General features: G+C 45.5%; 1 protein-coding gene across 6 annotated transcripts in view; it reads right to left on the bottom strand.

Moving 5' to 3' along the window:
- Positions 1-21,501, bottom strand: part of ZC3H7B (zinc finger CCCH-type containing 7B) — a 49,244-nt gene extending 27,743 nt beyond the window's left edge. For 5 of the 6 annotated variants that reach the window (XM_080345759.1, XM_080345760.1, XM_080345763.1 and 2 more), the window contains exons 1-8: positions 20,865-21,501; positions 14,252-14,312; positions 11,216-11,249; positions 10,654-10,851; positions 9,660-9,818; positions 5,820-5,900; positions 4,250-4,309; positions 2,799-2,841 (exon numbers count right to left, since the gene is read on the bottom strand). In XM_080345759.1, coding sequence (XP_080201885.1) covers positions 2,799-2,841; positions 4,250-4,309; positions 5,820-5,900; positions 9,660-9,818; positions 10,654-10,851; positions 11,216-11,249; positions 14,252-14,304 — 628 coding nt within the window. In that variant the 5' untranslated portion in view covers positions 14,305-14,312; positions 20,865-21,501. The remainder of the gene's footprint in view (positions 1-2,798; positions 2,842-4,249; positions 4,310-5,819; positions 5,901-9,659; positions 9,819-10,653; positions 10,852-11,215; positions 11,250-14,251; positions 14,313-20,864) is intronic. The other variant, XM_080345761.1, reaches the window with a different exon arrangement.
- Positions 21,502-25,062: the final 3,561 nt, after the last annotated feature.

The raw sequence follows: 25,062 nt of genomic DNA, 5'->3' as shown, positions 1-25,062 counted from the left end.
CTGCATCCCCTCTGTGTACCTCTGCTCACTCAGCTCCCACAAGAACTCAGCCTTCCCTTTGTAACGAGGATGAGGCAAGTGAGCCATGTTGCTGTCCTCTACACCACATGTTTACTGACCAAGGACTGTGCTGGTGCTCTTCTTACAGGGCTCAGCAAATCAACAATTCCTGCAAATCCCTGAACAAAACAACAGCACAGACCACACAAACACAGGTCCCCTTATCTCTAACCCCACCAGGAGCACACCACAACCCCAGGTAACCTTTCCTCTGGCATTTGTTGTGAGTGGTTCACATGGATGGACCACAGCGAGGTCGCTGTGCAAGGCACTGGAATCTGAGCCATGACAAAAGGCAGGGAAAGCAGGAGGAAGAGGCAAGGGACACACGCAGGACTCTCTCCACAACCTCATGCATATGATCGAAGGAAAGCACATGTTGTACCTTATGGGACTTGAAGTGCTGCAGCTGGACACGTTCCCCACAGCAGCAGCTCAAAGGAATGCTCTAAGTGTCCTTAGTTTTGCAGCTGCCCCTCAGATCAGGCTCAGCTCCAATGCCATGCCCCCTTTGTGATGACTTCTCTCAGCTCATCTCCCTTTGGCATGGGCCCCCAGCCAGGCTCTGGAGCCAGCCATCCAGCTTCCCTCGGGGATGGCCTCATGGCTGGTAGCTTGGCCAGATTTCCCTCAGTACAAAGGAACGGCTTGTGCCTTCCCGTTTTTCACATGTTTAAATCTGGAGTACTGTCAAGATCTCTCCAGAGGCCAACAAAACATTCAGGACACACTGGAAGGGATGGGGACACATGCAAGGGGGAGCAAAAGCATTCACAATGACAGGGTCCCAAAGGATCCAGAAGTTCAGACCTTCTCTGGGGAATGAATGAGGCCTTCCAGTTCCCACTTGGACTGGGAAGCAGAGGAAAGAGGCCCTCACATACCCTAAGAGGCCCAAAACACTGAGAAGCTGAACACACAACCAAACGGCAGAGAACGACACGAGACCCCTCACAGCTCAGTGCATGTGAAGGACGAGGAGAAGAGCAAGGACCAAGAGGTTCCACTACTTGCAAGGGCCAGAGAGAAGATGTCTGTCTGCTCCCCTCTCCCTGACCACCCAAACCCTCTCATTCCTTCAGCCATTTCCTTCCATTCCCCTCTGTCCAATCTTTTCCCTTATCCTTCCTTTCCCACTTCTGCTTTCCTCAGGACACCCCATCTGCAGACCTCATGCACCGCCACCATACCCATATCTCAAGTCCAGAAAGCTCACACACCTCCTTGCATTCACCTAATGGTTGCTCCCTCTTAAAAAAAAGTAAAACAGCCTCCTTGGATGAACAGATCACCAGGACACACCTGCCTCCCCCTGATTTCTGCTGCTGCCATGACACTAAGCCTCATGTATTACTATTATTATTATAAGCTCAATGAGAGTTTTCTCCATCCACTCCCCAAACCAAGTCTCTCATACCATGCTTCCCACCTGGTAGCTTCTCTGGCCATACACCTGACTGTCCCAGAGGGACAATTACAGTGATTCTAAAGCTCTGCTCTGCTTCACAAAATATCAGTGGTTCCCTCCTGCATTATTAGCTGGTCAAACGCCATACTGAGCCAGGTCTGAGCCATGATCTCTGCAGAGCAGGGCTAAGTTAATCAAATGACTTCAAGCAAAGCACAGGGGAAGTGGCTTTGGGTGTTTGCATCTTAAAAACAAAACAAAACAACAACAACAAAAACTTTGCTAAAAACCTTTCAATCTGAAACTCTCAAGGTACCAAGCACACACAGCTCTCCTGGTAGCACACCACTCTAGGGGCAATGGGATAACACTTAATTTCAGTGCTTTTGGAAAAATTTCCTAGCAGCAAAGGTTCTCTCTGCCTAAACTGCAGCAGAGGTCGCATTCTGCTCTTACACCAAACCCTGATTAGATAAAGAGCCTCACTCTGCAGTAGGAGTCCAGTTGAGTTTAGCACAGCAAGATAATGTGAAAAACTCTCCTTAATTCACAGAGCTGGGTCTTGTGATTGCACGTAGTGCTTGGTTGGTTACTGATACCCAAAGTGGCATTCAACAGACAACTGACACGTTTTCCAGAACAACCTAATAATGAAATTAGTTTCTTTCTATAAAAAGAGCAATTGCTACTTGCAGCGGTAAGTCTTCACACTTACCTTCACACACACAGCTCCCTTTCAAAGGCACAGAGACTGATGTGCTCAGAGCCACGAGTTCAATGCTCCAGCACACAACAAAGTGCGTAGCAAGCCTTTCTACAGGGGCAGAGTTAAGGTCTCTTGTTTCCTGGCATGAGAAAAGAAACCCCATGGCCCTCCTGCTGCTTCTCCTGGGTGCCAAACCCTGAACGTGGCTCCCCCTGGGTCCCTCCCAACTCGCTTTGTTTTCATTTCCTCCATCTCAACATCTTGGAGGATGATACAGGCTCAGAGCACAAACAGCTGCCTATAACCTTAACTTCGCTTTATCTGGACTGTTTTGGCTGGGAGCAGTTTCAGAAGCTTTGCCAAGCCCAGCTTTAAGACAGCACAACTGAAGAGAGACCTCAGCAGACCCCTCTAATTCCCAGACATGTCTCTGACTGGGCCTGGACAAAAAGCTTTTCTGCAGGCAAAACACACCTGCTTCCTACCACCTTTTCCTCCTCTTAGTTACCAAAGCCAGGACTGTGCAGAAAGGCGCAAATGAAGATCATGAACCTCTCAGGCCTGCCAGCCTGGTCAGATACCTTACCAAAGCCAAAAAAAATCAGAGAAGAGAAATGTCTTTACCTGTTTCGATGTCATCTATTGAACCCAATCCATTGGAAGTGGTCTGCAAAGAGGGTATAGGAAAGGAAAGAGAAAAATATCACCAGAAATTCATATTTTAAAAGATATTCACACTTCTCAGATGAGACTCTTTATTACTCCTAAATGCACCTGATCCTTTCTTTTCCTTTACGGTCTTTTTCAGTGCAAGAGCAGTAAAACCAACAAACTTTAAGAGGCCATGAATCTACATATCCTATTCATTTTTACCTCCAGCAGTGGACAAACCCTGTTGCTGCAAAGGAATACCAGCCCTGCACCATACCCAAGCACGTGAGCAGATCTGTACATAGAATAGGGTTTTTCATGTGTGGATGAGATTGCTGTGTCCCAAGTCTCAGGACACAGCAACTTGTCAGGCCCATGCAGTGTGAGATCTGATTAGCCTGATCTTACACAAGATTCCTTTTCTTAGTTCACATATTTTGCAATTGAACAACCACAAACTTGTATAGCAAACTCAAAACAGGAAAAGGTTTCTGCCAAGAAAAGGTTTCTGCTGACTTGGAGCTCCAGGCAAGGAATGAGCCCGTATTTTACAGAAACATAAACAGATGTAAGTATATATGCCTTCAGCTTAAACTTAAAAAGGCACAAGTAAAGTGTTACTCTTGAGGTACTGCATCTACTGCAATAGTTTTTACAACTTGTAGTTTTTGCACTACTTTCATTTCCTGCTAAAGGAAAGATTTTTGAATTAAAAACTAGGCACACCTATTAAAGAAAGCTGACTGGCTCTCCTAGAAATATGTGAAGGCAAGTCACTGAACAGTCAGAGGTAAATTAATTCTTCAGTATTGCATCTTGTTGTACAAAATGACAATTTGTACGCTTTTATAGCTTGTTTGCTTTTAGGAGCAGTGTGAAGTTCCAAACAGCCTGTAAAAACAGCAAGTGTTTGCAGGTTTTTTGGCTAGCGATGAAACAAGGAAATCAGCAATTTATTGTATTTTGGCTTAGTATTTGTAGAGTGCCCTACCCAAGATGGATCTCCCAGGTAACAGGACAATACAAAGAATATATAAACTGTGTATGTACCTTGCTCAGTACATCACGTGATTTAATTTGGTATGTTTTTTCAGTAGTTGCACTTTCTGACTTTTCCTTAGCATTGCCCTAACGATGCAAAAACTTGAAAACTGAAACTTATTTAAAATGCAAGGGAAAGTAAACCTTCACAATAACTAAGAAGAAAAATCATCTTCAGTGACCCAATCACTGACATAAAAATGTTGTCACTAGAAATATTTTCAAAGAAATTAATTTCCTTGGTAACATTCCTTAAAAGTGGAAAAAACTAATTGATACAGTTAAAACCTAAATGACGGTTATAAATTTTGCATGTAACAAAACTGCGACGTATTCTAGTAGCGCAATCATGAACAATAAGAACCACAGGATGCAAACTCTACCTGGTTTGACAAATTGACTGACGTGCCATTACTGAGTAGCGAGAATGTTTCCAATTCCTGCTGCAAGGAAGAGACAGGTCTTAGAACAGAGACAGCCCATTATTTCTTCTAAACTAGGTAAAGCAGTGTTACACATACAGTTTCATTCCAGATACTGCCCATAAATAAAAGCCATCCCAAAAGGCATACCAGTTTGACACAAGGGTACAGTTTAGTGAACGCTGAAAGGGCCATATGTTTGTTCTGGACACCTCAGTGCAAAACACTCAATATCCAATGCATAATCAGGAAGAAAAGCTTCCCTGAGGAACAGAAGTTTTTGTCTTTTCGTTAAAAAAATTAATACTTCAAGAAGGCATTACAGCACTGGAGGGAAAGCTGGAAGTCAACACAAGAGAGGGCAAGGTGTTATCAAAATACCAATCAATAAATTTCAAATAATAAGTATTTTGGAGGTTTTAATCTTTATTTTTCTAATGCACAGGTAGTTTAAGCCCAGCACAGCTGAGTAACATCAGAGCAGCAAACAGGTGTCAAGGCCAACCTAGTGAGCAGCTACAAAAAACATTTCTGTGTAAAACTTCCCTTTCTTTGAGACACAATCCCTTCAGAGTGTTGAGAGCTGCTCTAACATCAAGTGCTTTTTTGGGGGTAGGTCAATCACACATGTGAGGTTGGTGAGGGAGAGGAATAAGACGGTACAGCCAAATTTACACCAAAAGCTCTCTGCAAACAGGGTGCCCACCGATAACCTCACCATGGAGGGCAAAGGTGCCCCTCCGGAGGTGGAACGTGCTGGCTGTTTAACACAACAGCTTGCACAGGGCTCAGGATGTAAATGTGAACCTGCAGTACTTGCCAAAATTCCTTACTCCTGAAAACACATCCTGGGATTTTACACAACCAAGGCAGCTTTATCCAAGAGCGCTGGCAGTGGCCTATCGCCCTCTAGCTCCATCCCAGGGTATAAACTTACATACCAACGGAACCCCAGTTGCAGCAGCACTTTCCTGTAGAGCCAGCTATCGATTCAGACACTGGGGTCAATTTATTGGACCCATGACTTGCTTTTGGCTGCTTTCCTTCCTAGCATTTAACCAGATGAGTACTTGTCATTTTCCCAAAGCACAAGCCTTTCCCCCACCACGAAGAAGGTGTGTGCCTAGATATGGGGCAAGAACCCCTCCTGATACTTTGCACTCCAAACCCAGACATGCCTCCAATGCAGCAGAGGATCTCACCCTCCTCATCCCATAACAGGGAAAGGACTGTGATGCAAAATCTCCTTTGGGATCACGCCACGTGTCCCTGTCCTCCCAGAAACAGAGGCTCCCAGTGCATCAGAAGCCTCTCCTGTAGCACTAGCCCAGCTCTGCCAGGCTTAGCTGGGGACACAGGAGCAGCAATGGGGTTAGAAATGGATTAAGGCAAAGTAAGTCTGAGGGTCAGGAAAAAGAGGGCACAGGGTAGTGTACGTTTGTCTGTAGCTGCAGAGCAGCACCTGCCACTTCTGCAAAAGTAAATCTGAAAGAGACAAAGAATAGTCTCTAAGAAAAAAAAAAAATCATACCTGAGGTCTTTTGTATGCTTTTCGAACCCTCAGTCCCAGCTTCTGGGCAAGCTCCTGTCCCAGCTGCGTGACACTTTCATCCTGAGGAATCAAAAACATTGGCAGGACACTTTCAGTTTTGCCTTAGTGGCACACACAATGAAATAAACAGGAATGCAGTTATCCACACTGGGCTGTGCCAAGAAGCCTCACTTTTAGACAGCAGCAAGTGGACAATTGCCAGAGCAGCCCTAGGAGAGTCCACACAGACCTAAGTGCTCTTGTCACTGAGCCCTGCTGAGATACTGAGGTTGCATCAGGACCTCTCCCCACACTCTTTCGATGCTGCAGAAAATCAGAATCAAGTGCCTGCTTCCAGGAAAGTGCCTGCTCTCTGCAGGCAGGGTTCATGGGTCCCGCTGGCAAGACGGCCGAAGGGCTGCCAAGGCCCTGTGCTGGGGGCTGACACAGCTTCCACAAGGGAACAAGAACTTCCATGCTTTCCTGCATGTACAGCCTGTATACTCTACCTCTTTGCCAGCCACAGAGCTAACCATCCGTTTTGACACGCAGACAGTATTCACTAGCCTGCTTTGCTTGGTTTTTTTTGTTTTTAAAGCTGAAAACAACTCTCAGTTTCCAACTTATTAGTTACAAGGCATTTTCCCTGTCTCTAGTTCTGGTTAAATAGCCTCAGCTCAAGCAGATCCTTCTGCTTTCCCTGCTGTGTGCCATTAACCACCCTCTCTGCTCACTGCCCAGGCCCACTCACACACCACCACAGGCTTTAGACAAAGTTCCGGGCCACACTCCATTTCCCTGCTCCATCCCCTCCAGTTCTGCCTGGACTATCAACCTGCCACAACCTTCTTCACTTATTTATCACCATCAACTCTTGCCTTCTGCTTTAGTTTCTCTCCCTGTTTGCAAAAATATTGGAGTACTTTAACAGTTTCTTCAAAGAAGAAAAAAATATCCAACCTGTTGTGGTATCCCTCTTTAATGTCCCAACAACTGCTTCCTCATCTCCAATCTTGAAGCTTGGTCTCTTCTCTCTACTTGCCATGCTGGTCTTTCCAACCTCCTTCCCCCTGCAGGTTCATCCTTTCCCTTTCAACCCTTCACCAGCCTCTGGTTCTTCCACCCCACAGTATCAGTAACTTTTCCTTTCAATTTTGAGTGCCACTTTTTGGTTGTACTCGCTCCCCCACACCTCAACATCAGTCTTGTCACCACCTTCTCTGAACTCAGTGAAGACAAACTCTGTCTTGTCCGTCCCCTCTTCTGTCTCCATCTTAACACCCCTTCAGGAGGTGCTACCTTCTCCTAAAACTGTTCCTGCACCCTCCAGAGACTTCATCTGGGTGAAATCTCAAGGTCACTGCTCCCTCCTCACGCTTTGCCACCTCTCAGATCTTTCTACTACCAAACACATTTTCATTACTCTCTTTGCCTCTGGTTCTTCTGCCTTTCCAAGCACTCTCTCGGGTGCCTTCTGAAGTCTCCCATTTTTCTGCTTCCTGTGGAAAACTCATCAGAAAGACTTCTGATGTCATTTATTTCCATCGATCTCACACGCATACTTACCAACTCTACCTTATCCAATTCCACACACCAGCATTAACTCTAAGATGTCCTCTCAGATACCTGGACAAGATCAGGAATGTATTTCTCTTTAGACTGACACTACTTCCCTTCCCAACAACATGTAGTTAATTATTGTCCTGTTTGTCAGCAGGCCTGAGGTTTGGGGGTAGAGGGTTATTTGCTCTTTGCCACCCCTAAGATTTTCCTTTTGCTTTCCCCTCCCTCAGCCAAATGCTATGCTCAGGCACCTTTTACCTCCCACCTAAATGAGAGCGATGCTCAACAAGGGCATGCAATATGCTCTCCTCCAACACCCTATAAAAATACCAATGCCATACCAAAAAAAGCACACCACAGAGAAGTATCAATCTCACCATGCTGGAAACCTCTGCAAATCAGCAGCACGGAGTATCTGCACCCAGTTAACTCTATCCGTGAGCCAATGGAGGCAGGTTGCAGGAGCAACCAGACGCCACGAATGCAATGCAAAGAGCAAATTTATTTTTGTTACCTCGCTACCGGGGGATCTCCAAAACAGCACCTAAAGCTCCAAGGCAGAGGTCACAAAAGCGGAGACACAGGCGCTGCAGAATTCAGCCCTTGGTGATGATCAACAAGCCTGCTCATTTCAGCTTGTACACAGGGATTCACGCAGGCGCAGTTTACCACTCTGCTTTGATCTTTTTCTGCAGGAATCTCAAGGATGTGTGATAAGGTGCCTTTACGACTCTTTTCACAAGCCTGTTATCTAAACACAGAGGTTCTATTTGTGATCTATGTGTTTTTCTACACCCCAGCTGCAGTCGCTTGAGCATATTTACAATTTTCCATTCTTGTGCTATTCCCACACGCTCTGGTAGAGAGAGAGTCAACTGAGTGGCAGATCCTTCATCACTGGAAGTTTTAATACCTGCTCCCCTTTGACCACAACAAAGTTCTCAGCTGTTACAGCAATGTAAGCTGGAAGTACTCGTGTGCTCCAGAGGCCTAGCAGCTGGTGTAACGGAAACAAGAGTGAGACGATGGATAGCCTGACTTGCCTTTGATGCAGAGAAGGCTTATGATTCTGTTAATCAGCTAATAAGGAAATGGGTATGTTAATTTACAAGACTGAATTTTTTAGAATAGGGAATGCAGATCACTCGATATGAGTTTGTAAGGCTGAACCTTCTTGCCACAGAGAAGTTTGATAAAGTGTTTGTAGACCATGATGATATGATAAACATGGGAAGTATGTAAACATAAGTATATGGTTAAAAAACTCAATTAAGTGGCTTAACTGCAAAGTGAAATACAGCCAGATATGGCTTTTCATGAACACATATATTAGATGTTTTCATTCATAAAAGGGTTTTTAAAAAAAAAAAAGTTATTTGGAACTCCCCTAACAAGATGCCTTTAGTATGTTTTGGTCATCCTGTTCTGCAAAGTCAAAGAAACTAGAATTTACAAGCTATGCAAAAAGAATAACTAACTTTTAACAAAGCTTTCAAATATTGCCTCTGTAACACTAATAATAAAGGAAAGTTAACTTCCCCTGTGGAAGTATTATAAAGGCATTTTTCTTGTTATAGCATTACTGTGATGGATCAGAACCAAATTTAGCTAAGACAACCAGTGCTCACTAGAATCTACCTAATCAAGAGTCTGTTTTCCTGTTCAATATTTGGCCTAAAATGACACTCAACAAAAGCACTGTCAGGAAAATATCTGCGGCCTAGGATATGCAGATATTGTCCTCTGAATGCAAATATTTACACACCTGTGAACATGAAAATAACTGACATGTGATGTCAAAGATACCTTTGCATGTCCCTCAAGAAATAAAAAGCTTTATCAGCTTGCCTTAGCAACTGTAAGTAAAAGATGGGACATTTTTACCTAAAAGAGGAAAAGTATACATGTTTTCCTTCCATTGCTCTAGTTTCCACTTGTCCCATGCTCCTAGTCACTCCCATTAGACGCATAAAAACAGCTAAGTAAAATAATCTCATGGCCTTAGTTCACACTTTGTCAGGGTGGGGTTTTGCTCTTCAGGAATAGGCCACCAAACCTGCTGTCCCTAACCAGTGTCGCTGGCTGGGACTATCTGTAGAGGGTGACTTGGACTGAAGAACCATGGGAGGTCAAACATCTTTGAGTCAGAGAGACAGAATTTCCGTGCATAAGCACATTCCCAGGAACATCCAAGCTGCTGCTTCCGTTATCCTCCAACCTCATGCTAAGCATGTTAGGGAAGAGGAAGGTGGTGAGCCACAGAAATAAAAAACTTACATGTGGGAGGGAGAGCAAGCATCGGCTATTGCACTCATATGCTTCTTTGTGTCTTCCAAGTTCATTTAAGGAGCGGGCTTTCCGGAAGAGTGCTCGGATGTTCTCCTTGTCAAGACTTAAAGCCTTCTCGCTGTCTTCCAGTGCTTTCTCATACAACCCCTGCACGGAAGAGACCACCTCAAGTCAACTGAGGCACAGCAGACATTTTATCTCTCAGCAGAAAACAGGAATATAAAAGGCAATTGGAAATACATATCTTACCTTGTACACAGACCAGCGTACAAACACACAAAACCTACAGTAATAGAACATTTTTAAGTCTCACAAAACTCGAAACACTTCAAAGTCACTGAAGGACAGAATTAAGGCTATTTATCTTTAACCTTATCTTGTCTCCCCCTCTACTTTGACCGGCTTTAACAATGTGACTGCTTGCTAATTTTTTTGATGGGACTCAGCCTCATTATGAGCAGGATGGACCTGCTCTGGGGTTGTGCCATAAAGGAAAGCTGTTAGATTCCTTAGGAAAACGGAAGCACGCAGCCTTTTAGAGCCTTATTATTTCAGAATCTTCTTCCATTTGTGTGCTGAAGGTTCCATCAAGACCTAGAGGCTTTTCACTCTCTTCCAGTACCTCACTCGAGGAGGCAGGAACCTCCAGAGCAATACTCAAACCGTAATCCAGAGAAACAGTCAGTACTGGAAGGCACTGGCCCTTTCCAATCTCCAGATTGTACTAACTCTTCAGCAACGTGGACCACAACTGCATTCTCAGCACCTTAGGCTTGGCCCCTTCTTCACATCCCTCCTGTGGTCTCACAGGACACCATACAACAGTGGGGAGATGTTTTCAGTGTGTCATCGTCTCCTCCAGTGGCAGAGACGGGAATGCACAAGATCAACTGAAACCCCTCTTGCCATCTTTTCTAAGTGCACAGCACTGCAACCATGAAGTCCTCCCTGGCCCCTGGGGATGACTTGGGAAGATGCTCACCATGGCAAAGTAGCAGGCAGCTCGGTTGACGTGCAGCTTGCACAGGAGTTCCTTTGGGATGGTCACCTCATCGGAGGCTGCGTAATCCGCCACGTTCAGCCCTTCTACATACTGCACCAGTGAAAGCTTGAAATCCTTCTCTCGAAACAAATCATTGCCCTCTGCAAACAGGTTTCTCACTAGCTTCTGCAAAAAGGCCTGGGCAGCAAGGAGAGAGAAAATAGACCAAAGTGGATACTCAAGAGACAGGAGAGGTTTCCCAATTTCCCATTCTCTTCCACATGATTTCTCAAATTTCCTCTTCCTGCCCCCTCTTCCCACCCTCCTGTAAAACACCAATCTTCTGGTATGGAAAAATAATCCTGTCAAATCTCCTTCCTTCTTGAACACTCAAGTGTTTTCTCCTTTCACCAAAAGTTGTACTTGTCAGAAACGTAAAGCTTTAAGTTACAGACAAGTTCCTATGCCCTCCCCTTCTGGCATGTAAACTAATGGCTGTGCAACAGAACAAATCTTGCTAACCAAAGAGTTCCCAGCTTCAGAAAACAAATTTATTAATTACCTCATAATCTTCTTGGCTTAGTGGTAGTGTGGACCTGAAAAGAAAGAAGATAAAATGCTCATGAAACAGGCATCTATGCAAACACTGGCTTTTGTCTGATGGAGAAACCAACCTTCTGGTTTTATGTTGACGATCTCAGTGAATTACAGAACATTTTATCACTTCAAAGGCAGCTGGGGTGAAGAGAACACAACTAGGGAGCATTTTGCTCAGTATAAGTTGGGGAATGACCTGTTAGAGAGCAGTGTAAGAGAAAGGGAGCTGGGGGTCCTGGTGGACAGCAGGGTGACCATGAGCCAGCACTGTGCCCTTGTGGCCAGGAAGGCCAATGGCATCCTGGGGTGTGTTAGAAGGGGGGTGGTTAGTAGGTCGAGAGAGGTTCTCCTCCCCCTCTACTCTGCCCTGGTGAGACCACACCTGGAATATTGTGTTCAGTTCTGGGCCCCTCAGTTCAAGAAGGACAGGGAACTGCTGGAGAGAGTCCAGCATAGGGCAACAAAGATGATTAAGGGAGTGGAGCATCTCCCTTATGAAGAAAGGCTGAGGGAGCTGGGTCTCTTTAGTTTGGAGGAGACTAAGGGGTGACCTTATTAATGTTGACAAATATACAAAGGGTGAGTGTCACGAGGATGGAGCCAGGCTCTTCTCGGTGACAAGCAATGGTAGGAAAAGGGGTAATGGGTTTAAGCTGGAACATAAGAGGTTCCACTTAAACCTGAGAAGAAACTTCTCAGTGAGGGTAACAGAGCACTGGAACAGGCTGCCCAGGGGGTTGTGGAGTCTCCTTCTCTGGGGACATTCAAAATCCACCTGGACATGTTCCTGTGTAGCCTCATCTAGGTGTTCCTGCTCCGGCAGGGGGATTGGACTGGATGATCTTTCCAGGTCCCTTCCAATCCCTAGCATTCTATGATTCCTCAAAGGATTTCCTTTCTCCTTTAGCTGCTTGAAGTACCTTCCAAAATTGATTCAGTAGGGGATAGCATACTATCAAACTAGCAAATTACATTCTGTATTACAAGTCTGTATCATCATGGATGATATCATCATAATTTCCCCATTAGCATTATGTTAGCATCTCCACCAAAGTTTAGTTAAAGCTATTCTTTCTACCTTTTTCCCAGTCTTTCATTGAGAGTTTATCTATCTTCCATGAGGGGGGCCGAGTGCATCTGCCACATCATGTTACAGTGGCACAGGTCAGAGTCATTATCTGAAAATCTAGAAAGCCAGTAAGTGTCCTGTTGTGCTGCAAAGGCAGAACACCAGCATTAAGAGGTATGTGTCCAGGTGGGGCTGCCCAGGGAGGTTGTGGAGTCACCTACTCTGGAGGCATTCAAACCCCACCTGGACACATTCCTGTGTAACCTCATCTAAGTGTTCCTACTCCGGTGGGGGGATTGGACTAGATGATCTTTCGAGGTTCCTTCCAATCCCTAACATTCTGTGATTCTGTGATTGTCATGGAGAATACCAGTGTACTTTATGTGCATCTGGTTCTAACAAGAAGCACCAGACTGGCACTCCAAGACCTCTTCAAATCCTCTGTGTGACCCAAGGTATACAATGATAAACACAACTTTCCTCTCCACATGCCTTCAGGCCTACGCCACAAAAGGAAGGGAGAAAACAATGCAGGTTTGGGAGGCCATTTAACTCCAGCTGTCTCGGCCAAGGCTGCCAGGCTGTGCCACAAAACCAGCAGTGCTTGTGTGGGTAACACCCACCCCACAACAGCACCCAGATTTAGCAGAAAGGTTTCTTTCTTCAAACTGGACCATACAAGTCATCCAGGCTTGGTCCACATATATTTGACTTTTTTCTTCAAGGAGAAACGATAGGATTTAGAGAAACCCCAAGCACCTTTCATGGCCATCCTCACCTTTGAAATACAACATGGTATACATGATCTTATTGGTGTCAGAATAAACTTTTTTTAGATTTCACCTAATCTAATCATCATCTACTCCTTAAAATCAAGTACAGGAAATGCCATGGCTCTGTAAGAAACATTCGAAATCCTTATAAAATAGGACTACCTCTTTCACATTAAATTGAGCCAATAAATGGTATTGCCCCTGGTTCAGAATTCAAGGTACGCTCCGGAAGCATGAATAACACCCCCATATTTCTAAATTATTTCAAGAAATCTTGTGGATTTTTACACATATTAACAAAACAAACCTTACAATTGCCTCTCTGAAGTTGGGTTATCAGCCTCATTTAGTCTCAGACAATGGTGAAAATATAATTGTCATGCCACAGGATATGAATATGTAACATGGAAGATTTGGCGCTTTTTTTTCCTATTGCAGATGCACAGATTTCAGCCATAATAACTGCAGGACTCAAAGCAGACCTTAAAAAAACCCCAGACCAATCTGATAATGAACTTGCTATGTCCTTACAATGGAACCTAGACCTGAATCTGAGGCTTTTGCTAACTCAAACACTGGAGGGAAAAAACAACAATGTATTTTATAAGAAAGTCCTTGGACTTGTAACCACCACATAAGCAACCACTTCAAGCTCTGTAAGGCCACACGATATTCACAGAAGAGTGACCTGAGGTACCTATCGGTTGGCAACTGTAAAAGAGCCTGGGTCATCTGTTTCTCCTATAAGCACCCTATGGGGTACCTGGCAAGTCATTCACCCTGCTTACCTACAAAACAGAAACACTATCTCCCTTCCTAAGAAAGGTGGAATAACCTTGTTGAGGGAGCACTCGGAGATACTCATACTGAAGATGAAGCAGAAGGTCCAAGTACTATTAGCATTGTGCTGACTATAAAGATCAGCCTGGAACTGCAGTGGAGGGCAAAACCCAAGGAAATTAAACTAACAGAATTTCAAATTTAGAGAGCTGACAGGACAAGAACCACCCTGAAGAATCACAGTGAAAACCCTCAGGACCAATATCTCTCTCACGCAGCAGCCCTGAAGTGGTGAACAGGATGAACTCAGCTCCCGCAATCCTCCATACGAAGACAACCACCTCCAAAGCCACAGGAAACAATGAGGTTGTCCACTTACTGAATGAACTGAAGTCCTTTCTCTATTTCTTGTTTTCTCTTCTGTCTCTCCATTATAGTTACTGTAGAGGAAGAAATACAAAAATAATTTAAAAAAGACAAAACACCACAAAATGAGTCATTGTAGGTTTTGCTGGCCATTAAGCAGCATAGTATTTTGCATGTGCCTGAATTTACTACTAACAAAATTCCAGACCAGATGCCCTGAACACCGAAGTCCGTAATTTATCCACCCAACAGACACAGGACAGCAAGCAGCTCACTACCAAGCATCTGCTTTTTCTCACACGGCACTGCCAGGATACATGAGCAAAGAGGAATTACTTCAATTTGAGCTCTCTACTTCAGCTGCCAGTAAATAAAGCAATGGGAACCAACTGTTACCATGACTGCCTTCTAGGAAAGGGGAAAAAAACAGAAGTAAAAATCAACATTTCCCCTGCACTAACAGTCATTTCAGGTATTTGTGCTGGGACCCTCCTGTAATAAAGAATTCTGACCACTATTTATATGGGACAGATTTAAACTAGTTTACTGCACAGCATGCAAAGGCAAGTAATCTCCATAAGATGCATGGAGGCACATCAGAGAGATATGTGAAGGAAGGAGATGGAATTGCTTGTTGTGGTCCACATAAAAGGACAGGAATGAATCAATGCAATGGGAATTTAGTGCTGAAAATCAGCAGGCAAGGGCAGCAGAGACTTGGGAATGCTCCTTTGGAGAGGGAACAGGGCTCCACCCTGCAGTGTTTTACACTGGGGTAGGCAGTACCTGAGAAGACTCAAGAGAGAGTTATCCCCACTTAGGGGACACAAGTGGGCACAGTAACTTGTCTGGGTTTGACCCAATCCAGTCAGGGTCTCGGCAAGCACAGGCATTTGAAAAAAATACTATGATGGAGTAATTTTGGAGTAATGTTCTTTTTCTTAACTAAAATGGGCTGGAATCACACCACTAGGTACATAAGCATCATCCCCTGCAGTTTGGAAGCAAATCTTGGAATGGCTCCTTCCTGACCTCTCCCCAAGGTGCACAGGTCTGCCATTTCCCAGCCTTGCCATCAACTAGTTGTGATCACAAACAATGCTCAGCATTTGACGAATGGTAACTTGGGGACATAGGCAGCAAGCACAGAAACACTGAGATCAGATGGAGCTGAAGACACTGTGCCTGGGATGGCCTCTGAAGAGATTACGAGAAAATCAGAAGTAATTTATCTAACTCTACACTACGTCAGCTTGGAAAGCATCGTCACCGAGCTCCCTTTTACCTTCCCCATCATTCTGGGTTCAAACTGGAACACAAGAGGTTCCACTTAAATTTGAGAAGAAACTTCTTCTCAGTGAGGGTGACAGAGCACTGGAACAGGCTGCCCAGGGGGGTTGTGGAGTCTCCTTCTCTGGAGACATTCAAAACCCACCTGGACACATTCCTGTGTAACCTCATCTAGGTGTTCCTGCTCCGGCAGGGGGATTGGACTAGATGATCTTTCAAGGTGCCTTCCAATCCCTAACATGCTGTGATTCTAAGGTATCTTACAGTATCTATGGCACATTCAGTCTGGAACAGGGTGAAGGGACCTTTAAGGTATGTGAAAATCAATCCTGACAATTCAGCAAGCCCTTATTGATTGTGCTCTGCATCATGCAAAATGCAGAAGAATTGATACCTGCCCTTTACAAAGGAGAGGTGGGGGAAGGGGGAAAGGCAGAAGCAAGAGAAAGACCAGAAAGAAGTGGTAGCAGAAGGAAGCAAGAGCTTTAAAGTGACACTCTGCAGTTTGTAAGTATCATACATTAAATTTGAGAGCAATCTGGTCTGAGCAGCAGGCAGAAGATTTTAAGCAGCTGTATTTGGAATGGGATGGGCAGCACAGCAAGAAAGTGAAAGCCAACAGACAACGTGAGTGATGATCAGCATCTCTATAAAGGCTTTGAACAGAAGTGGCGGTGAAAAGCAGGTAGACTTCAGTACAACACCAACAGAAGGAAGGCCTGGAATGATTTATAAATAGCCTGGATAATGAGCAATCAGGAAGAAAGACGGAAATTCAGCAAGGAGACTGTGAGGTTAAGATGATCACTAACGCTATAGGCAGACCAGCTCAAGGGGTAGCAAAAGAGACAGAGGCAATTCATTTGATATTTCTCCTTGAATGAAATTCAACAAAGACAGAAGAAGAGAGAACAGACAAGGTGAAGAGAAGTGGTAGGAACTGTTTCCACACAGAAAAAGCCACAAAAGAGGATGGAGCAACCCCAGAGGTGCGTACGGAAGAACTGCAAGGGCCATCAGAGACAAGAGAAGGGAAAGATCCACCACGAGAAATGACAAGAGATATACTAGCGGGCAGGAGTTAAAAGGTCCAGAGGACCCTCACAAAGGCTGATGGGTGAAAGGACAGGGAGGAAGGAGGAATTTCAAACTGTCTGGGCCCTGAGTGCACTAACAGGCTTTAAATGCCCCAAACAGCCTCATCTCAGACCCCCACCCACATAACCTCTGCCCATGGTCTAGGAGGTCCATTTAAGCTCAGGTCCAGGCATACCGCACCACTGAGCTATACTGTAGGTGTACCTGTCCTCAATCCTATCTCCTGGACAAACCCTGGACCTACACTGTAGGCAGCTTGTCTCCACTCCTGTCTCTGCCACCATCTCCTACTGCTGGACTTGCTGGGTGGACCCTGGACTCAATTCACCACCTCATCTTGTCTGTGACTGTTAATGGACCCCTACTGTCAGCATCTTCTGCCTGCACTGTTCAGATATAGTGGGACTGTACCCCAGTTAGCGAGGACACTGCTGGTGGCTGTTATCCCTCTCAGCTCCAAGCTTGTCCTCCCTGGAGGAGCAGCCCATGACATGAGCCATTCTGGAGAGAACAAAACTCGGGAAAGTGAAGTAGCAGCACACAGATCTGATGAAATGGGAGATTATTCATAACTGTGGGGAGAACAGTTGGAATGCTGGCTGGTCGTCACAAAGTCAACAGCTGCACTCCAAAAATGCTGTGGTGCACCTTCATCATTGTGTATATCCACAAAACAGATCATCACCTTGAAAAGCTTTGGATACACACAGCTTACTTCAACCTCTGCTTCTGAGCTCAGCTTTCAGAACACTACTGCAAGGAGTGAAAAAGAGATCAGCACCTGCTCTCACGGTTCCCCTGACCCCACTGTGCAGCATCCTACGCAGCAAGATGTGGCATATGTTACAATGAGAACTGGTTACTGTTGATTGCCCACAGAGAAGGGCATTCAAACATTACTGACCAAAAGCTGGAGTGGAGCCACAGGACTGCGGGGGAAGGCTCCAGAACGTCTCCTTCCTAGAGTTACCCAACTTTTTGCATCCTGGAGCTCCCCTTCTGTTTTTTTCCTCTCCTCACCATCCATTGCCACCAGATCCACTGTGTGTATCTCCATCCTTACTTCATGTGGATGGCTGACCACCCTAGTGCATCTCTCCAAGTCCCACGATACTGAGCTACAGTTTTGATCCTTGCTACAAAACCATCATTAAAAAGCTCTGCTGTGCCCTGCACATTATTTATTCTCTGTAGTCCTACCCTCATCTTCCACAGTGAACATTCTCCAACTCAAGACCCTCCATAGCCTTCTTTAGACATAAACTGCAGGCTGATCTCCCCTCCAGACTCTTGCTCCCTGATACTGCCGCACATTCTTCTCTCCTTGCAAGTGGTCGACCAGCTTCTCCTGCTAAAACTCCATCACACCTTCAGGCTTACGTCATGACTTTGCACGTAAGACTCATCTCCTTGCGGCAACACCCTCAAAACACACATCACATGCTGCTGCCCTACCAATGTCCTTCAGGTTTGTCAGGAATCACTTTTTCCTTTTGATCTGACTCCACACCAGCAGCCTCCTCCACACATGGCAGACCTCTCCCCTGCCTCACCACTGCTGGAGGCCACCACTTGGACTCCTCCATTTCTTCCTCATACCTCCTTCCCTGCCACCTCCTTGGCAAACTCAGTCGCTTCTGTCTCCTCTCACAGTTCCAGCCTCTTCACCATGTCTAATTTGACCCTCAGACCAAGCTGCACACTCATTATGTCGGCAAACCCAACACCCAGTGAGCCGCCCATACGTGCAACACTTCAGTTCTGCTGCACACCATTCCACGGCTGATGCATTATTAGTTTTAAGCACCAAGCCTGTTTATGTTTTGTTTTCTCAGTCTTTTAAATATTTTCAGAAACACAGTGGAAACCACTAATGAAGCAGTGTGCCCAAGTGTCCTTTCTTGTCGTCCCATCCTGTGTCCCCCCCCAACAAATCTCTCTGTCCAGACTCATCTGCTCAAATCAGCAGCGGGATTTGAATCCAGAGTATTTATATCCCCACTACAAATCTTTTATCCTTTCAGTCCAGGGATGTTTATCCTTTCTGGTCCAGCATCTAAAGAGGACTTTATTCATAGTTTGTCAATGAGTTACAAACTATTTGCCAGACAGAAATAAAATGCTGCAGACAGGCAAGATGGTTTTCTTGCCTTCAAAAGGAAGCACAAGCCAGTAAACAGGGTGAGTCAATCACAAACTGAGTAGATATGTTCTATGAGACACTACAAGATGAATGGGAAGACTTGAATTTACCTTATCAAGAACCTGGGTGTTATTCACAACCCTGCCAGAGCTGCATTTGGGCAAAGTTCTTCATACTATATTTCTGGGATGGCAATGAGTTAACATTTGACTGACTTCCAGATTTGACTGTAACATTTCAGCAGAAATAAGTGCACCAAGACACAAATGGCAAGTTGTAGAGCTGAGACAGGAGCTCAGCCTCAGGCTGTGTGCGCTCTCCTCCAGGCAAAAGGCTCCAGGGTGAGCTTGTCTGCAACATGGAATCTTTCACTGGCTGCAGTTTGGCCACCTCAGTGGTGCAGCAGAACCAGACTCATATCAAGCAGAGAACAGGTCACACAGCCCACTACAAACACAGGTTCCCACTCGCTCCCGTGGCCGCTCTCTGCCATGCCCCCCTCCCTGGGTTTGAACGATTGTCACAGGCGATAGCTCGCAGAGTCCTCACCACCATGCTGTGCCCACTGGGTTTGACAACCCTGTCCCTCCATGCACCAGCCACCCCAAGGTACCTCCATGGCCACTCTCCCATGCCCCAGCATCGCACTAGTCCCACTCCTGCCCTGTGGCACCATCGCAGTGGCTGCTGTCGGGGTGCCACCAGCTTCACCCAGCGATAACCACAAGCGAATGCATAGCAAAGCAGCAACAACAACCTCAACCCCAGCTGAAAATAAAAGCAGTGACCATGAGTTTCCCTGGGAGGGGGATGGAGGTGGTGGGCAAAGCCTCAAGAGACCACCCCAGCCACCATCACCCCATCTTCCGCTCCCTCCAGCCCTGTGTCCCACACACAACACCCCATGTACTACTGGCCACCCTTCCCTGTATGCCGGCCCCTGCCCCAGGGGCACCGCAGTGCAGCCGAGGAGCAAGGAGGGGGTGGTGAAGTGACGCTGCCTATCCATCGGCAACTTACTCTTGGTTTCATGCCCAGCCAAAAATTAAATCCTGGAGCTAGTTCCCATACAGCTGGAGCGGGAGCCCCTGCTCGCCCCTGCTCGCCTTTACCCCACCCCCATCACTAGGCCGCCGATCCCCGGCCTTGCGTAGCGGCCGCCGCGGACAAAAGCGCCACCTCGGCCGGCCAGGGCGGAGAGGGGCCGGCGGCGCCTCCTGCACACACCCGGCTCGGCCGGGCGCCGGCACCCCGGCCCTGCTGGGAGGGGTCTCCCGCGGCAAGAGAGATCCAGGCTTCCCCGGGAAAAAAAAAGAAAACAAACCAAAACATACTCTTCCTCCTTCCCCACCCCCAATCCACCTAAATAAAAATCACACATATCCAGCAGGCTGCAGGGCGGCTTTAAGATTTTTTTAAAAAGAAAACAACAAGAACAAATAAAGAAAAGGAAAAAAAAAGGAAAAGGCTAACCTTCCCTGTCACCCGGAAACTGTCTACAGCATACAAAGAATTTGAAAAAAAAAAATCCCACAACCTTCTTATTTGAAAAACTTTACAAGCCCCTATGGAAGGTGCATCTGAAAAGCTGCTCCACAAGGGTTTCTCTGCTGCTTCACGGGGTTTATACCAAACAAGAGGGGGAAACTGCAACCTAAATACTGACCTGAACACAGCTCTCAAACCTACAAACCACAAACACGCACAAACCTAATTATTACTAAGTTTTTTTCATATAAACCCAGAGGCTTTTCCCCTAGCTATCCACTTTTAGACTACTACCACATTTTTTCCAGGGGGTGGGATTAGGATCTCTGACAATTATTTTTTGCAAACCCCACATTTTTGGCGGAAGAGGGGGTTAGCTTCAAAATCTCACCCATATTATTTTTCACTTTTTTTTTTTTTTAAATTTGCCATTACACAACGTTTCATCCATGCAGTTACTATCTGAAACCTTTACTTTCTAATGAAGCAACATCCAGATTTTCTGGTTTCTCAAGTCCACCCCTTTCTACGTACACAAACACACACACACATACAGAATTGGTTTAAGACAAAAATAATCCCCCCAAAATAATAATAAAGGACTCACCTCTCCTTGGGTTTTCCCCCCCACACTATGTATAAACTTTCGTTGATAAATGGTATTGTATTACTAGAGATATTATTAATGTATTATTACTAGAAGTAGTAATAATAATAAGTAAGTGCTATTTAATTACAGAAGGCAGCATTCTGCTTCTGGATCGGCTGCCCCTGCAGCTCCCTCCATGTGCCTCCTGATCTCTTTACTTTCATTTCCAGGTCTCGCTGCTCGCTCCCTCTCAGCTGCACCAGCAAGAGAAAATGCCTCCCTGCATATCCTCTGGGCCCTAGAGGCTACCGCTTTCCATTACAAAAATTCACAGAGCCTTTCCCTTGTGGTTGCTTTTGAGATTCTTTAAGGTGAATTAGGCTTAAAAAATATATAAAAATAAAATCTAAAAAAAAAAACCCAAACAAAAACGAAAGCACTTAAGCGGTCGAGGGTCCGTTCTGATTTTAATGCAACGTTTTTCTTCTTCCTGGCTCTCTTTGCCGATATGTAAAATACACCCCAAAAGAAAGGAGAGCTGCCTCTGCAGAGTGATTGCATGTATGTGAAGCGCAGCAGTGAACCGAATTACGAGACACCCCCCCCGCCCCCCGGCCCCGCGATGGGATTATCACATATGTTGAAGCAGTGACCCTTTTGCCCACCCATAAATGTTTGCTGGAAGGGCGCCAGAGCCATTGCCTATGGCAGAGTGATTATCTGCTCCAGACAGACCTTACTTATTCCACCCTGCACTGCTGGGGGGGGCTTCCCTGTAAATAAGACCTTCTGAAAGCATAAATCTTTGGGTGGAAAGGAATACATAGTGTCTGTGCATTATTGTGGTTCTTGTTTTATATACTATTGGGATATTGTACAATATACATGCATTATATATTTTATATTCACATACGCATACATATATATCTATCCATATCTATCTATCTATCTATCTATCCATATATTTTTTTTAATGTATGAATTTGGGCACTTTTTTGAGCCAGATTTTTGCCTTGTTTTCATCCCAAATCCCTCAATATTTCCAGAAAGTGGACTGAATCTCCGCAGCAGCCCATGCAGATGGAGCCCTAGGAGCGGAGCTATGGGTGGAAAGCAGAGGCTCAGTGACACACGTTATTCTGTCCTGGGAAATGGTGATGAAGACGGAAGAACACAGACCACCTTGGACAGAGGGTTCATCCACTCCTGCCCAGCTGCAGTACCATTAATTTCAAATAACCCTCTGAAATTAATTTTATGCTCAGCTCCCCATCCAGCATCCCTGGTAGGACAGGTTTTCCTCTCCCTAAGGGATTCTGTCTACCATCAGGTCATAATTTCCAGACTGACACTGGTTTAAATTATCATCTCTTTTCCAATGTGATCAGTGACATATTTGCTCCTCGGTGTTTCACTTCTCTATTTACAGTGACCCAAAACAGTGTCACTTAGTGCTTTGCAGCCAAGGAACTCTGACAAGATTCAGAGGTAGGTAGACGGTATCACCTGAAGTGTCCTAAACTTGTTTAATATTTAAAACACATTGAGTAGAAAAGGAAAGACTTTACTATCTTGAGTAAGATTGGCTTCTGGCAGCTCTGTCAACAAAATAAACTGATAATTTATGAAATATAGGCTGGGAATTGTATAATGTACCATATGACACTGGAGAGCAGTGTTTTACGCACTTCACAATATTTAATCACAATGTACTTTTTTAAAGATATTTGTTATCATCCAAATATTGTTGTCATTCATGGATAGGACAATGTTTATTTTTATTATCTCTTCAGCAGATTTGTTACCTCTTATTTTTAGGCAACGCCACCATGACAGTGAGTAGAGTCTAACCAAGCTGGGCCTCTGCTGTAGAAGCTGCTGGGCCAAATGTGCATTAAATAACAGTCCGTGTCAAGGGGTGGCTTTGGGCAGAAAAAAAGGCCTGGTGGGGAAAAGTGAACATGGGGCCACCTGACATGCCGGAGCATGTTGAGAGGGCAGCATCATGGAGCCGTTAGGCATCAAATGAGTCACAGAGCCCAAGACAAGAGGAAATGGCCTCAAGTTGCACCAGGGAAGGTTCAGAGTGGATATTAGGAAACATTTTGTCATGGAAAGGGTTGTGAAGCACTGGAACAAGCTGTCCAAGGAAGTAGTGGAGTCAGTAGTGCCACAGTTAAGTTGTGGTTGGACTTCATGATCTTGAGGGTCTCTTCCAACCAGAATGATTCTATGATTCTATGACACCTCCAACCCTGCTGTGCTTCTGAAAAGCACAAGATCACATCTGGACAAGAAGAAGAAGAGGGCTTAGGAGAAGATCAAGAGAAAGAGGAGCAAACCCAAAATCTACACACAATCAAGAGTTATGCTGGAATAAGCACTATTTTTTAATTCAATAACATTTATTTTCAAGACTGAATTTCCCCACTGAACATCACATGATACTTCTCTCCAGCCAAACTCCTTTGCCTGAAGACCAAGAGGTGTTGGGCAAGGTCATGATCCAGCAGGTACCACTCGTCTCATGAAACAATGTTTTTCCTTAGTGGTTAACATGAAGTTTTCACAGTTTGCAAGCATGGTTGCCTAGGTCTTGTGTGCAGCTAGTCAGCAGAGTCAAAATGCTGCCAATCCCTGCTACAAACTAGTTACAGTGTCGTAAAAATTACTTTGATTTATAAAGCTATTCTTTTAGGAAGAATGAATCTATGCATCTATGCTACAATGGTGCAGTGTACTTTCATTCCCCTATAGCCACATCCACAATTGAAGACTATTCTCACCCCTGTGGCCCAGGTAATTAGCCAATGTTTGGGAGAAAAACAGAGAAGGCAATCAGATGTATTTGATATGATCCTGTTTGTTGCTAAAGATTGTGAGGAACTAATAAAAAGTGTCGAATTTCTTCCTTATATTTTCCAAGTTCAAGCTCCTCGAGATCACACTCATTTATTTCCTCATCTGCTCTATGTTTTTTGGCAGCTTTATGCTTCTCACATACAACTGTTGTCTAGGCAGTGCCTCAGCTTCATAATTTCCTTCAGTTGCAAGAGAAACTCCTCTTATTATTTATGATAGCTAAATTTCGCTCAGTTTTTCTATCTGGTTGCTGTACCAGTTATGGCTTTTTTTTTCTTTCAGCAGTCATGCTCCATAAAGAAACATAATTGCTTTTTGCATTCCCCCAGAAGGAAGAAGGCCTACCATGCCCTTCAACCTCCATGCAGTCTCCCAGGTCACTCAGCATTGCCAATTATTGACATTATTTTCTTGGGTCCATATAAGCATTTCATACTGTTACTTATAACAACACTTGGGAGAATTGTGAGAGAATGAAAAATGCCTCTTACAATGTTTTGGGATCAAATAGCAGAATAAATCCAGCCATTACCCACTAAAACACTGATCTCACCAGGTATCTGTGGCTGCCAGCTGAAATGGCACCTGTCAGTGCCTGTAGGTTGCAACTCGGAGAGAAGGGTTGGGTTAAGATGACCTGTGCAAACACACTGCAGTTGCAAGCAGGTTTACACACAGCTCACCTTGTCCCATCAGATGTACTTCTATTTCTGTACTCAAGAAAATGTCACATACAATGTATACAAGAAGCTGTCAGGTAAACTGATGCTTTTTGCCCTCTGAAGTAGAAATGACTGCGCACTCCTGGATGAAACACTTTCTGTAGCAGAAACATTTGCCGTACAAAGGTGACATCTGCAGAGACATTATCTAAACGACAGGTCACACAGAAAGGTGACTCATGTCCTATCTGTGGGTACACGGGAGGCCCGCAGAGCAACGCGGAGCTCCTCCGGTGACATATTCTGAGAAGGCCTGTTGTGGAAGGGCCTCAGGTGCACAGCGCCGATCCACACAGCCCCTGAGACCAGCGGCAGGGCTGGAGAGACAGGAGAGACAGGAGCAGAGGTGGCGGAGGGGAGGGACACGGGCCGATGTCGGGACGCGGGTGGGACGGGCCCGTCCCAGGCCTAAGGCCCCAGCCCAGGCCGCGTCCGCGCGGGGCACGCCGGGTTCTCTCCCCGCAGGACTACAACTCCCGGCGTGCCCCGCGGCAGCCGCGAGGGCCCCGCAGCCCCGCACACGTGACCGCCTGCGGCACGCTGGCCGTCAGCACCCGGCGCGGGGCGGCGGGGGGCCGCCCCTGTGACGTCACGCCGCGCAGCCAATCCCGGGGCGGAGAGCAAAACTGCCG

The sequence above is a fragment of the Nesoenas mayeri genome, assembly GCF_963082525.1.
Source record: "Nesoenas mayeri genome assembly, chromosome: 1".
Lineage (NCBI taxonomy): Eukaryota > Metazoa > Chordata > Aves > Columbiformes > Columbidae > Nesoenas > Nesoenas mayeri.
The sequence above is the reverse complement of the archived record's forward strand: the minus strand, read 5'-3'. Positions and strand labels throughout refer to the sequence as shown.